General features: G+C 40.2%; 1 protein-coding gene across 1 annotated transcript in view; it reads left to right on the forward strand.

The window, feature by feature from the left end:
* LOC140453205 (Y+L amino acid transporter 2-like) overlaps positions 1-12,849 on the forward strand; it is a 64,682-nt gene that overhangs the window by 24,352 nt on the left and 27,481 nt on the right. Inside the window, exons 2-3 of the mRNA XM_072547740.1 lie at positions 785-910; positions 5,265-5,409. Of these exons, the coding sequence (XP_072403841.1) occupies positions 785-910; positions 5,265-5,409 (271 nt within the window). The remainder of the gene's footprint in view (positions 1-784; positions 911-5,264; positions 5,410-12,849) is intronic.

Raw genomic sequence — 12,849 nt, forward strand, 5'->3', positions numbered from 1 at the left:
AGCACATGTGGCAATAAAACCAATTCTAACTCAGAAATAAGTTAATGAGTTAGTTCCAGAGAGAAACTCAACTCTTCTCAATACCTCTACGATGAAATGTTGAGAAACAATCACCATTAGCAACTTTCTCGACTCATCAACATTAAGGCCCTTAAGTGGTCAATTACTGGCCACCTCAGGGCTTCAACTCACCACCTAACCGATATTCACCTTCCCAGCAAGCAAGGAGTTGGCTAGTTTCCTAACCATGAAATATTAGCAACCTGCCCCACGTGAGTGAGGGACTCCAACTGCCCCAAATTGGAGTCAAGCAGAGGCATAGATGGTGGGCTTCTGCCTTTGTCTCTGAACCCCACGATCCTCCTCTCCCACAACCCCCATGCCAGGGTAAGACAAAAAATGTTTTCTTGTCTTTAGGACAGCTTTTTTTTTGTGTGGAGGAGTGAAAGGCTTTGTATGGTTTTCAGATCTTAATCAGCTGATTGGCAAGTGGCAGGTTCAGAAATTTTATCCTTGGGAGGTGGCATGTTAGTCATTACTTAACAGAGTTGCCCTCACACTTAGAAATAACATGGAGAACTTCCAGCTATAGTATGAAATGGTTAACTCAGTGATGAATTAATTATTCTATTCTGTTGAAATTATGATTGTGTAATGTAAACCAAATCTAAGTAAGCAAACTGGATATACTGAGATCAATAAATCAAGTGATAGCTTAAATATAAGTACATTTGAAATCCCAGCAGTTACTTCAATGTTACATCCTTGTACTTTTCACATGCAGGTCTGCTTACTTTTATAAACTGTGCCAACGTGAAATGGGCAACCAAAGTACAGGATGTACTTGTATTTACCAAATTGCTTGGCATTTGCATCATTATTATTACAGGATTGGTTAAACTCAGTCAAGGTAAGAGCTTTAAAAGTACTAAACCATTTAGCCTATTGTTCCACATATGTTTAACGCCACATAGTGGTCCTATTACCCATCTTCATCTCACAATTATTGTTGAAAAAATGTTGTTATCAATTATGAAGGAAGTAATAGCAGCACATTGGAAAATCATAATCTCATCAAGCAACGTCATCATGGCTTAATGAAAGGGAAATCACACTGGATAATTTTATTAGAGTTTTTCAAGGAAGTCTCAATGGGATGGATAGAGGGTAATGTTATATTTGAACTTCCAGAAGGCCTGGGACAAGATATACAACAAAAGGTTAAGTTAAAAGATAAGACTAATGAGGTGGAAATGACAAGTGGGGATAAGGGGTTCTTTTTTCAGGCAATCGGTAACTACTAGAATTCCAGAGAGATCAGTGCAAGATTCACAACTGTTTACAATATGTATTAATGGTTTGGAGGAAGGAAGTGAATATACTGTAGCAAAATTTGCAGTTGACACACAAATAGGTGGAAGGCAAGTTGCGAGACAGATGCTAATAGAATACAGAGAGATATTGATAGGTTAAGTGAGTGGAAAAATGTTTGCAAATGGAAGATAATGTGGGAAAATGTTCATTTTGAAAGGGAGAACAAAAGAACAGGATTATATTTAAATAAAGAGAAACCGCAGAAAGCTACAATGTGAAGGGATTCGGAGTAGAGTCATAGAATGATATAATATGGAAACAGACCCTTCAATCCAACGAGTCCATGCCGAACATAAGCTAGTGCCACCTGCCTGCTCCTGGCCTATATCCCTCCAAACCTTTCCTATTCGTGTATCTCTTCAAATGTCTTTTAAACATTGTAATTGCATCTGCAACCATCACTTCCTTAAGAAACTGAGAAAGCCAGCACAAAGGTGCAGCATGTAATCAACAAGACTCATGAAATGTTGGTCCTTATTTCAAGGGTTTGGGAGCATAAAAGGAGGGAAGTCTTACTGCACCTGTACAATGTGTTGGTGAGACCTCATCTGGAGTACTGTGAGCAGTTTGGGATCCTGCTTTAAGGAAACATAATAGTTCATTTGAAGTAGTTCAGAGAAGGTTTCACCTGGATTGTTTTGTCAAATATGCACATCTTATACACATTTAATGTTTTAATGTATTAGTCCTTGATGTTAACTATATGCTCAATTTAGTGTCACTTACAAATTGTGAAATTGTTCTTCATGAACCATGGATCAATTGGTAGCACTTGCGACTTTGTCAGACCATTGAGCGTTCTTTTGAACGTGGGATTTGAACATGACGAAAACACACCCTGATGGTTCATACTGAAGGAATTCTGTGCAGTTGGGAGCACTGTCTTTTTGATAGGGTGTCAATTTGAGTAAAGTCAAGTAAAGAAGAGTAGGTCATTTTGCCCCACGGGATTGTTCTATCATTCAGTTAAATCATGACTGATCTGTGATCCAATTCCATAAACCTGCTTTTGTTCCATATCCCTCAATAATCTGGTGAACAAAAATCTCAACAACCTTACATTAAAATAACTAATAAATAGAACATCAATTGCCATTTGCAGAAATTACCGTTTTTGTGTGTTAAAGTATTTTCTGATTTACATGACTTGTCAACATCCTCAGATCAAAGGACAGTTGACAACAGTTTTGCTACTGAAAGGTCTGTCTCCAATTTTTAGACTATGCCCCATTGTTGTAGACTCACCAACCAATGGGTATGATTACATCCACCCTATTCAAGGAATATTGTAATTAAATCAGTCTTTAACTTTCTGAGTTCCATGGAGTGTGACAATAGTTTGTGCAGCGGAGTCCAAGATATCATTCTGATATGGTTATGCTGTACATCCTCTGACTAATACAATCAATTCTGTCATAACACGTTTCTTCAACGCAAATTGGCGTTAACACAACTGAAGAATTTAGGCCATTATTTGTAGAACATGAATTTTATTTTCCTTACTTGTAATGATTATAACACAATTCTAGCCCCATTAGTTTAAATAACGCGGCTACTGTAAATTTTCTTGTAATGCGAGATCGCACATGAACAGGATTATCATGTTATATCAGAACCAATTGTATATCTATTCCTCTTAAGATGTGGTGCCCAGAAAGTCTCTCTGTGCCAGGGGTGTGTTCTAATCAGGGCTTTGTGCAACTGAAGTAACTTTTAGATTATTTTACTTGCAACACTTTATGAAATGTGTCTGGGCATTGTTTAATATCCATCATAGAGAAAATGCAAATCTGTTATTAAGATGTGTTAGCAGGATATTTAGGAAATCATCATGCAATCAATCTAGTTTTTCTGAATCTGAAGTGTTTGACTAATTTATAATTGAGGGGAGACTAGTAACAATGTTAAGGTTATGGAGTAATGTTGTAAAATATGGGCTTAAATTCCATCAACTGCTGAATTTGGTTAATAAATCTGAAATTAAAATTTAGTTTTATGGTATCATAAAACCATAATTGATGGAATATTAGTTGCCATTGAGATTTTAAAATATATCAATCTTTGTGTACTGAAACATTTCTTGATTTACCTGAGTAGACAGCATCCTCAAATAGAAGGATTGTCATAGAAATCTATTTGATTCACTGATGTCCATTAAGGAAGGAATCTGTTCTCCATAACTAGTTTGTCCTCCTATAACTCCAGACCCACAAATACCCTCCAAATTGACATAACAAGCTCATTACATTGCTGCAAAGAGTAAAATAATTAACCTGGTGAAGTGAGAGTCAAATCAATGCAATATCTGACAAAGGAGGGCATCAAAAAATCCTGACAAAATTGGAATCAATAGGTTCTGTGCAAAACACTCCATACCTAGCACAAAGAAAGGTGGTTATAGTTGTTGCCTCAGGACCTTATTGCAGGAGGTCCTCAAGGTAGTCACCTGGACCCAACTATTTTCAGTTGCTTTATTAATGACCTGAATTCTGTCATAAGGTCAGAATTCCAAGTGCTCACTGCTGAATCTGAAATAATAGTATTCAGCAACATTCTTTACTGCTGAGATTCTGAACCAGTTCATGGCCATATGCAGCAAGACATTTAGGCTGTTAAGTGACAAGTAACTTCAGTGCTAGAAGAAAATGACCATCTCCAACGAAAGAAACCTTAACCATCATCCCTTGACATTTGATAGCATTACTATTATTGAATCCCCCACAATCCCTGTGGATTACCATTCATCAAAAACTGAATTGATCAGCCATATAAATATATACAATGGCAGGTCAGAGTCTAGGAATTGTGCAATGAGTAACTCACCTCCTGTTTTCCCATTGCCTGATCAAAATATACAAGGGACAAGTCAGGAGTGGGATGGAATGCTGTCCACTTGCTTGGACGATTGCAGCAACAGTCAAGTGGTTTGATGTCATCCAAGATCAAGAAGCCTGTTGGTTGGCACCCAACCTTCAACCTTCAACATTCACACTCTTGATCACTAAAGCACAGGAGCAGTAGTGATAAACATCTTTAGGACAAGTTGTAGTAACTCACCAAGAATCCTCTGACAACACCTTCCAAACCCATGATCGTTATAATCTAGAAGAACTAGGCAGCAGCAGATGCATTGGAGCACCACAATCTACAATTTCCCCTCCAATCCACATACCATCCTGCCTTGGAACTATATCATGACCAGCTCACTACCATGTTCTCAAAGGCAGCTAGAGACTGGCAATAAATGCTAGTCAGCCACCGAAGTCCACATCCCACTAATGAATAACAAAAATATCACTATTCCTTTACTTTTACTGAGTCAGAATCCCAGAACTCACTTCCTAAGAGAATAGTTAGTGTCCTGCAGTGATTCAAGATAGCTCACCATCACCCTCTCCAGGGCAATTACAGATGGGCAATAAATGCTACCAAATGCTTTCAAAATCCATATCCCATGAATGAAGAAAATAAATACTTGCTGCATGTATGCTAATTTTTAATTACTCCTGAATAAGGACTCCCAGTTCCCTTTGGACACATACACTTTCCAAACTCTTAGCTTTTAAGAAATACTCTGCCTTTGTTTTTCTGACTAAGTGAATTACTTCACATTTATTCATTTTTTCCTCTGCCATTTTCTAGCTCAGTCACAGCCTGTTCAAATTCTCTTGAAGACCTCTTATTGTATCTTCCTCACAACTTACGTTCCCACACTGTATGGTATCAGCAGCAAATTTGTAAATATTAAACTAGTTCTTGCAGCAAAATAATTTATAGATATAATTTATATAATTTTAGATCATCAGCATGGAGACTTTCTGTTGTTTCTCTGCAGCATTGAAAAATGTGAAAAGTTCTCCCAAAATTTATTGCTTGTTCCTTTCTTACAGAGGAATATTCTAACCTTGATTCTGCATTTCAAGGCTCTACACTTGATACTGATAAGATATCCCTTGCAATATATTTTGTGCTGTTCGCCTACTCTGGTTGGGACTCACTTAACCACATAACAGAAGAGGTTCTTGATTGTGAGAGGTAGGTCCACACAGTGCATAATGTCTGTATTTGTACAATGGAATTCCAGTAATATGCACATTGCCCAAATGTAAACAATGATTACTCTTTGTCAGAGATCAACATAGTGTTTTTGAAAGCTCATCTTAAGATTTTCCTGAGTGCTACTTTTGAATTTTTGGAGGTCATGTTTTGATTTTTATGTTTGTTACAGTCAAGTGAGCAACTATAGGATGATTTCCCTTTCTTCCACTTTTAAAAAGTCCAAAAGTCAATTTATTTTTAATTTTTGTGATGATAACTGGAAATATTGCAGGTTTGAAGATTCTTTTTAGTTCATTGAAAGCAATGGAGGTTGGAGGTTTCTGATATTTAATTCACAGTAATTTAGTCATAGCAACAGTATGTTTCTGGCTTGGGTCCTATAACTCAGTAGGAAAGTTGTGGAGGAGCCGGTGTTGGACTAGGATGGACAAAAAAAAATCACACAACACCGGGTTATAGTCAACAAGTTTATTTGGAAACACTAGCTTCCAGAGAGCTGGTCCTTGTGCACCACATTTGTGAAGTTATTGACCCAGACCTGACTGGAAGATGGTCAATGCCGAAACATAGACTGGAGTTGCATGTTAGGACCATGCATTAGTCCCAGCACAACTGACTCTGAACGAACTAATCATGAAGATTAAATTTCCAATGGCAATTACCCATTGAACAAGTCTCCAATTTTGTGTTAGAGCTGGATGGTTCTAACTGACTTACCTGAAAAGGGAGCCAGAAAAAGTTATAGTCCTTAAAATTTGCTTTTACTTCTGGCTAGCTTTAAAACTGCCACCCCCTCCCTGAACCATAACCTTCACAAACACCAGATTTCACACCAAACAATGGAACCAAACCTCCCTAACTTCCTGTTGACTGCTACCCCTCCACTTCAGACCTTCGATCACTTGGACTTTAATCCCAAATCCCCCAGCTCCGAAGAGCAATTGTTCATTAACTCTTAATCCTGTTTTTCTCACCACATATACTGCCAAACTTGCAGAGTTTTTCCAGCACTCTGTTTTTACTTCCGATATCCAGCAACTGCAGAATTTTGCTTTAATTTGTCTGGTCAACGTTATTGGCTAATCTGGGTTGGAAATAGGGATTCTGACTGGGATCACAATATTTGTACCGTAATAAATGTATCTTCATTTCCAGAATAAAAATCTTTATGACTCGACACTGGTAACCTATTGGGAATTTGTGTCATGTTTGCAGCCCCTTGTAAAGATGAATTGCAAGCAATTTGCACAACCAAACATTTTTTGGTTTTGATCTGTCACCTTAAAGTTTATATCCTGTCAGTGCTTCTGTTGAAAGTGAGTGCTGACAAACTTGTCAGAATATTGGCTTCAAGAGGTGCAAACAGGGAATGAATAAATTAATTCAGCAGCACCAAGTTCGCCATTAAATAATTAATGGTTTTATATAATTTCACATTTCAATATTTTTTCTAAACTAATATCTCATTATGCTTTGATGAGACACAGATTGGAACCCCTCAGAAGTAACCCATTCATATTAAAGATACCTACTACTTTATAAGGACGATTAACTCACTAACAGTACCTCCCAATGGTACTTTAAATGGTTTCTTTAAAGGGGATAGAATGTATGCACACAAATATAGAAATAGGCGGAGATATGTTGGCTGTCCAAAATATCTCTAATTAATTTTCCTAAACCACTAAACCAGCTGAAGCTATTCCTGGTCCTCCTTCGAGTGCCGTATGTTAAGATTGGGCTGGCGATCATGAACTCCCATTGGATTATGCCGTGATTGTTCTTGGTACTGAACTGCAGTGGTTTTCAGTAGCTTATTGCAATATGGCTACACAGGAAATCCTCCTGCTCTTGCTTGCTATCAAACCTGTTGGAAGGATTTACAAGCTGGTACTCAACCACCTGTCCACATTCAGTTCCAGAGATGTGGATTGTCCCACTTATCTACAAGACTACCTTTACTATATTTAAGTTATAGCTTTGAATTCAATAGTCAATGTTATCTTCAAATGAAAAACACTCTTTGAACGGAAATTTACTGAGTCTATGCAAACTAATACATTACAGAGTGAAACTAGACAAGGCTGTGACATATTACTGCAATATATTTATTGTGCTGCCAGCATGATGGCACTCTGATGATTGAAGCAATGAGTTATAGAAACATTCGTGCTCTCCTTGGTGTATTTGACAATACTGATAATAATCAAAACCTCACTCAATAATGTCGGAGAAAGTGAGGACTGCAGATGCTGGAGATCAGACTCGAAGAGTATGGTGCTGGCAAAGCACTGCTGGTCAGGCAGCATCTGAGGAGCAGGAGATTCAATATTTCAAGCACAGGCCCTTCATCAGGAATGAGGCTTGTGGCCCAAGGAGGCTGAAAGATAAATGGGAGGGGGTTGGTGCTGAGCAGAAGGTAGCTGGGAATGTGATAGGTAAATGAAGGTGGGGGTGAAGGTGGTACGTCGGAGAGGAGGGTGGAGCGGATAGGTGGGAAGGATAATGGACAGGTAGGACAGCCTCATTCCTGATGAAAGGCTTATGCCCGAACCGTCGATTTTCCTGTTCTGCTGATGCTGCCTGACAGGCTGTGCTTTTCAATACCACACTCTTTCACCCAATTATGTGTCCTCCAGCAATTTTATATTCAGTAGAAAATCTTCACTCTCCAACTTAACGTTTTCAAAACCCCTTCTCTCAATGGTAGCAGTGGGACAACCACAGAATCCCCCTCTCTCTCTCGCTAGTTCTACAGTCATAGATTCTTGTTTCCAGAGCAGCTTCGATTGGGAGAGAAGAGACCTGCGATTAGAGGAGCTGAAGCAGTGTCAAATAGAGACTTCAGTTGGACGAGCAGTTTCTCACATATTTTGTCCTTTCTCTCATTAGTAAACCTGTAATTTATTGCTCCTTGGGTTTTGAGGGTGAGCACACCTGCCACTCTGTGTACTTTGGACACTACTCTCTGCCATACTAAAATCTCTTATGATCATTGGTATTTTCAACACAAAAACATACAGCATATTTTCTTACATATTTTAACTTATTCAGAGTATTAAGGTTGTGTCTTAGTTCTGTCTGCAGATGAGTTATTCCTGGGCTTCTGCTAATATGGGTCTATTGTTAGAAAGTGGGGTGTGTGTATGTGTGAGCGTATGAGAGAGAGTTTATGTATGAGAGAGGCTCTGTGTGAATGTATGGGTTTGTAGGAATGTGTGTTCGCACATGCTTGTGTGCACGTATGTGAGAGAGTGTGTAGTGCAGTGGGGTCACCTGTAGTGTGACATGAACCCAAGGTCCCCTTTGAGGCCATCCGCATGGGAAGCGAACTTGGCTATCAGCCTTGGCTCAGCCACTTTGCAACAGTGCCTGTCCCAAAGTCCGTCTTGGAGGATGGTTACCTGAAAGTTCAAGGCAGTATGTCCCAGACCGCTGAAGTGTTCCCCATCTGGGAGTGAACACTACTGGCTGGGGATTGTTGTGTGGTGTCCATTCATCTGTTGCCATAGCCTCTGCTCTGTCTCACCAATGTACCATGCCTGACGGCATCCTTGCCTGCAGCGTATGAGATAGACAACGTTGGCTGTGTTACATGAGTACCTGCCGCATACACGGTGGGTGGTGTAACCACCATTACACGTGGGGACACCACCCACCATGTATGCGGCAGGTACACATGCGACCCGACCAATGTTGCCTATCTCATACTATACAGACAAAGATACCCTCAGGTATGGTACATTGGCAAGACCAAGCAGAGGTTATGGCACCGGATGAATGGACACCACACTATAATCACCAGCCAGGAGTGTTCCCTCCCAGTTGGGGAACACTTCACCAATCCAGCACATATGATATCGGACCTTCAGCTGACCATCCTCTAAGACAGACTTTAGGATAGGCAACGATGCAAAGTGGCCGAGTAGAGGCTGATAGCCAAGTTTGGTACCCATGGGGATGGTCTCAATTGGAACCTTGGGTTCATGTCACACTACAGGTGACTCCACTGCCCTACACACTCTCTAACACACATGCACACAAACACACACACACAGATCTATACACTCACACAGACCCTCTCACCCTCTCTCATACACAAGCTGTCTCTCACACGCTCACACATACGTACCCCCCCCACACTCTCATCCACACACGCACTCTCTCACAGATGTATACCCCTTTACACAGACACATATGCATACACACACTCTCTCACTGGCATTCACACCCCTCCCACCCACACACACCCCACATGCGCGCGCGCTCGCACACACACACATATAAATTTGTGGGGTGATTTTGTACTTGCAGAATTACATTTTATTTTGCTCAAAAACTGCATGAATCCATTTAAGAGACTGTAAAGCCCTTTTTTAGAAATAGAATTGGTCTGAACATTGGGACACAGACAGAAAGATGTTAAGCTCATACCTTCAATGCATTATCTGAACTGACATGGCACCTATTGTTAAAGTTCACTTGAGAATGTAACTTTAAAAACAGTTCTGGGATTTACATATGAAAGAACTGAAGCCAACATGGTAATTCTAACAGATGAGAAACCGAACAAACAATCCAAGATTCTGGGTAATCCAAGGTGGAGGACAGGAAAAATTTCTGGCTGTTATAGACTGCTCCTTTTTTGAGGTATTTTAGGTGTTGGAGGTGATTTCTTCGAATTCCAGGAGCAGCAACTACTGTTTTATATGCATTGTTTTGGAACTTTGGAGAAAAGAAAAGTCAAAACTACAGCACTTTTAAAAGGGAGATAAACAGACAAAGGCAGCACATGTTCAGGTCAATGCAGAAGAGAGAGAGAGAAAGAAAGAGAGAGAGAAAGAAACCCACACTGCTAACTTCACAGCAATGTACCTACGCAGTTACTGCCTTTGCTGTTGAATTCCTGTTTTGCTGGACATCGGAGTGCATCTAAGAAAATTAACAAGCAGTATAATTCACAACTGATTTTGGAGGAACCTATGTGGGAGAGGTCACAGTACAGAAAAGAAAAGTGAATAGTTTTAAATATAGCCTTGCCGTAAATCTACCGCCATGAGTAGAGTGGGTTCTTTCTTGATTATATGTTTTATTGAGATATGTCTCTTTATTAAACTTAAAAATATAAGCCATAAATATTAAGTTAGCCTGGAGCAGTGTTTTGTAGAGGAATAACTCGGTGCTATTTTCTGCATCGGCAGATTGGAAGAAGCAAAAATAGCCCTTCATAGAGTGATATGTTTAGGGAGACCTTATGTGTTACTGAGGATTATTTCTGCAATAAATGCCATTGGTTGTAAATCCTATCAGATCGAATGGACCGGTTGGAGAGACAGTTAGAGGCAATGAGGAATTTACAAGAGCAAAGGAGTGTGATGGATGGCAGTTATAGGAAGGGAGAAAAGCCACAGATACAGTCACATAGATGGGTTAATTCCAGGAAAGGTAAGAGAGGCAGGCAGATAGTGCGGGAGTCTTCTGTGGCTATCCCCATTTCAAACAAGTATGCAGTTTTGGAAAACGTAGAGGGCTGATGGATTCTCAGGGGAATGTAGCACAACTGCCAAGTTTCTAGTATCGAGACTGGCTCTAATGCAATGAGGGTTACATCGGGTTCCAAGAGATCAATTGTGTTAGGTGACTCTCTAATCTGAGGAACAGACAGCTGTTTCTGTGGCCAGCAGCAAAAAATCACAATGGTGTGTTGCCTCCCTGGTGACAGGATCAAGGATGTCTCAGAGGGTGCTGAATGATCTCAAGGGGGAGAGGAACCAGCAGGAGGTCATTGTCCACATTGGAACCAACGACATAGGAATGGAAAAGGATGAGGTTCTGAAGGGAGATTACAGAGAGTTAGGAATTTAAAAAGGAGGTCCACAAGAGTAGTAATATTTGGATTACTCCCGGTGCTATGCGCTATTGAGGAAAGGAAGAGGAGGATAGAGCAGATAAATGCATGGCTGAGGAGCTGGTATATGGGAGAAGGATTCACACTTTTGGATCACTGGAATCTCTCCTGGGGTAGAAGTGCCCTGTACAAGAAGGACAGATTGCACCTGAATTAGAAAGGGACTAATATACTGGCAGGGAGATTTGCTAGAGCTGCTCAGGAGGATTTAAACGAGTAAGGTGGTTGGGGGGACAGGGGGTGGAAGCGTGCAGGGAGATAGTGAGGAAAGAGATCAATCTGAGACTGGTACAGATGAGAAGAGAAGTGAGTAAAACAGTCAAGGCAGGTGGGGACAAAGCAGAGAACAAATTAGGACTGATAAATTAAACTGCAGTTATTTCAATTCAAGAGGCCTAACAGGGAAGGCAGATGATCTCACAGCATGGTTAGGAACATGGGACTGGGATATCATAGCAATTACAGAAACGTGATTCAAGGATGGACAGAACTGGCAACTTAATGTTCCAGGATACAAATGCTACAGGAAGGACAGAAAGGGAGGCAAGAGTGGAGGGGGAGTGGCATTTTTGATACGGGATAGCATTACAGCTTTACAGAGGGAGGATATTCCCTGAAATACATCCAGGGATGTTATTTGGGTGGCATTGAGAAATAAGAAAGGGATGATCACCTTATTGGGATTATATTATAGAGCCCCTAATAGTCAGAGGGAAATTGAGAAACAGATTTGTAAGGAGATCTCAGTTATCTGTAAGAAAAATAGGGTGGTTATGGTAGGGGGTTTTAACTTTCCAAACATAGACTGGGACTGTCATAGTGTTGGATAGAGATGAATTTGTTAAGTGTGTACAAGAAAATTTTCTGATTCAATATGTGGATGTACCTAATAGAGAGGGTGCAAAGCTTGACCAACACTTGGAAAGTAAGGCAGGGCAGGTGACTAAGGTGTCTGCAGGGAAGCACTTTGGGGCCAGTGACCATAATTCTAATAGTTTTAAAATAATGATGGAAAAGGATAGAGTGGATCTAAAAGTTGAAGTTCTAAATGGGAGGAAGGCTGATTTTGATGGTGTTAGGCAAGAACTTTCAAAAGCTGATTGGTAGCAGATGTTTGCAGATAAAGAGATGGCTGGAAAATGGGATACCTTCAGAAATGAGATACGAAGAGTCCAGAGACAGTATATTCCTGTTAGGGTGAAAGGAAAGGCTGGTAGGTGTCAGGAATGCTAGATGACGAGAGAAATTGAGGGTTTGGTTAAGAAAAAGAAGGAAGCATATGTCAGGTCTAGACAGGATAGATGGAGTGAATCCTTAGAAGAGTATAAAGGCAGGAGGTGTATACTTAAAAGAGAAATCAGGAGGGCAAAAAGGGGACATGAGATAGCTTTGGCAAATAGTGTTAAGGAAAATTCAAAGGGTTTTTACATGTACATTAAGGACAAAAGGGTAACTAGGGAGAAATGCATAAAAGTGGATAAATCCCCAGGACTTGATCAGCTGTACTC

Source organism: Chiloscyllium punctatum, chromosome 26 (assembly GCF_047496795.1).
Source record: "Chiloscyllium punctatum isolate Juve2018m chromosome 26, sChiPun1.3, whole genome shotgun sequence".
NCBI classification, from domain to species: Eukaryota; Metazoa; Chordata; class Chondrichthyes; order Orectolobiformes; family Hemiscylliidae; genus Chiloscyllium; species Chiloscyllium punctatum.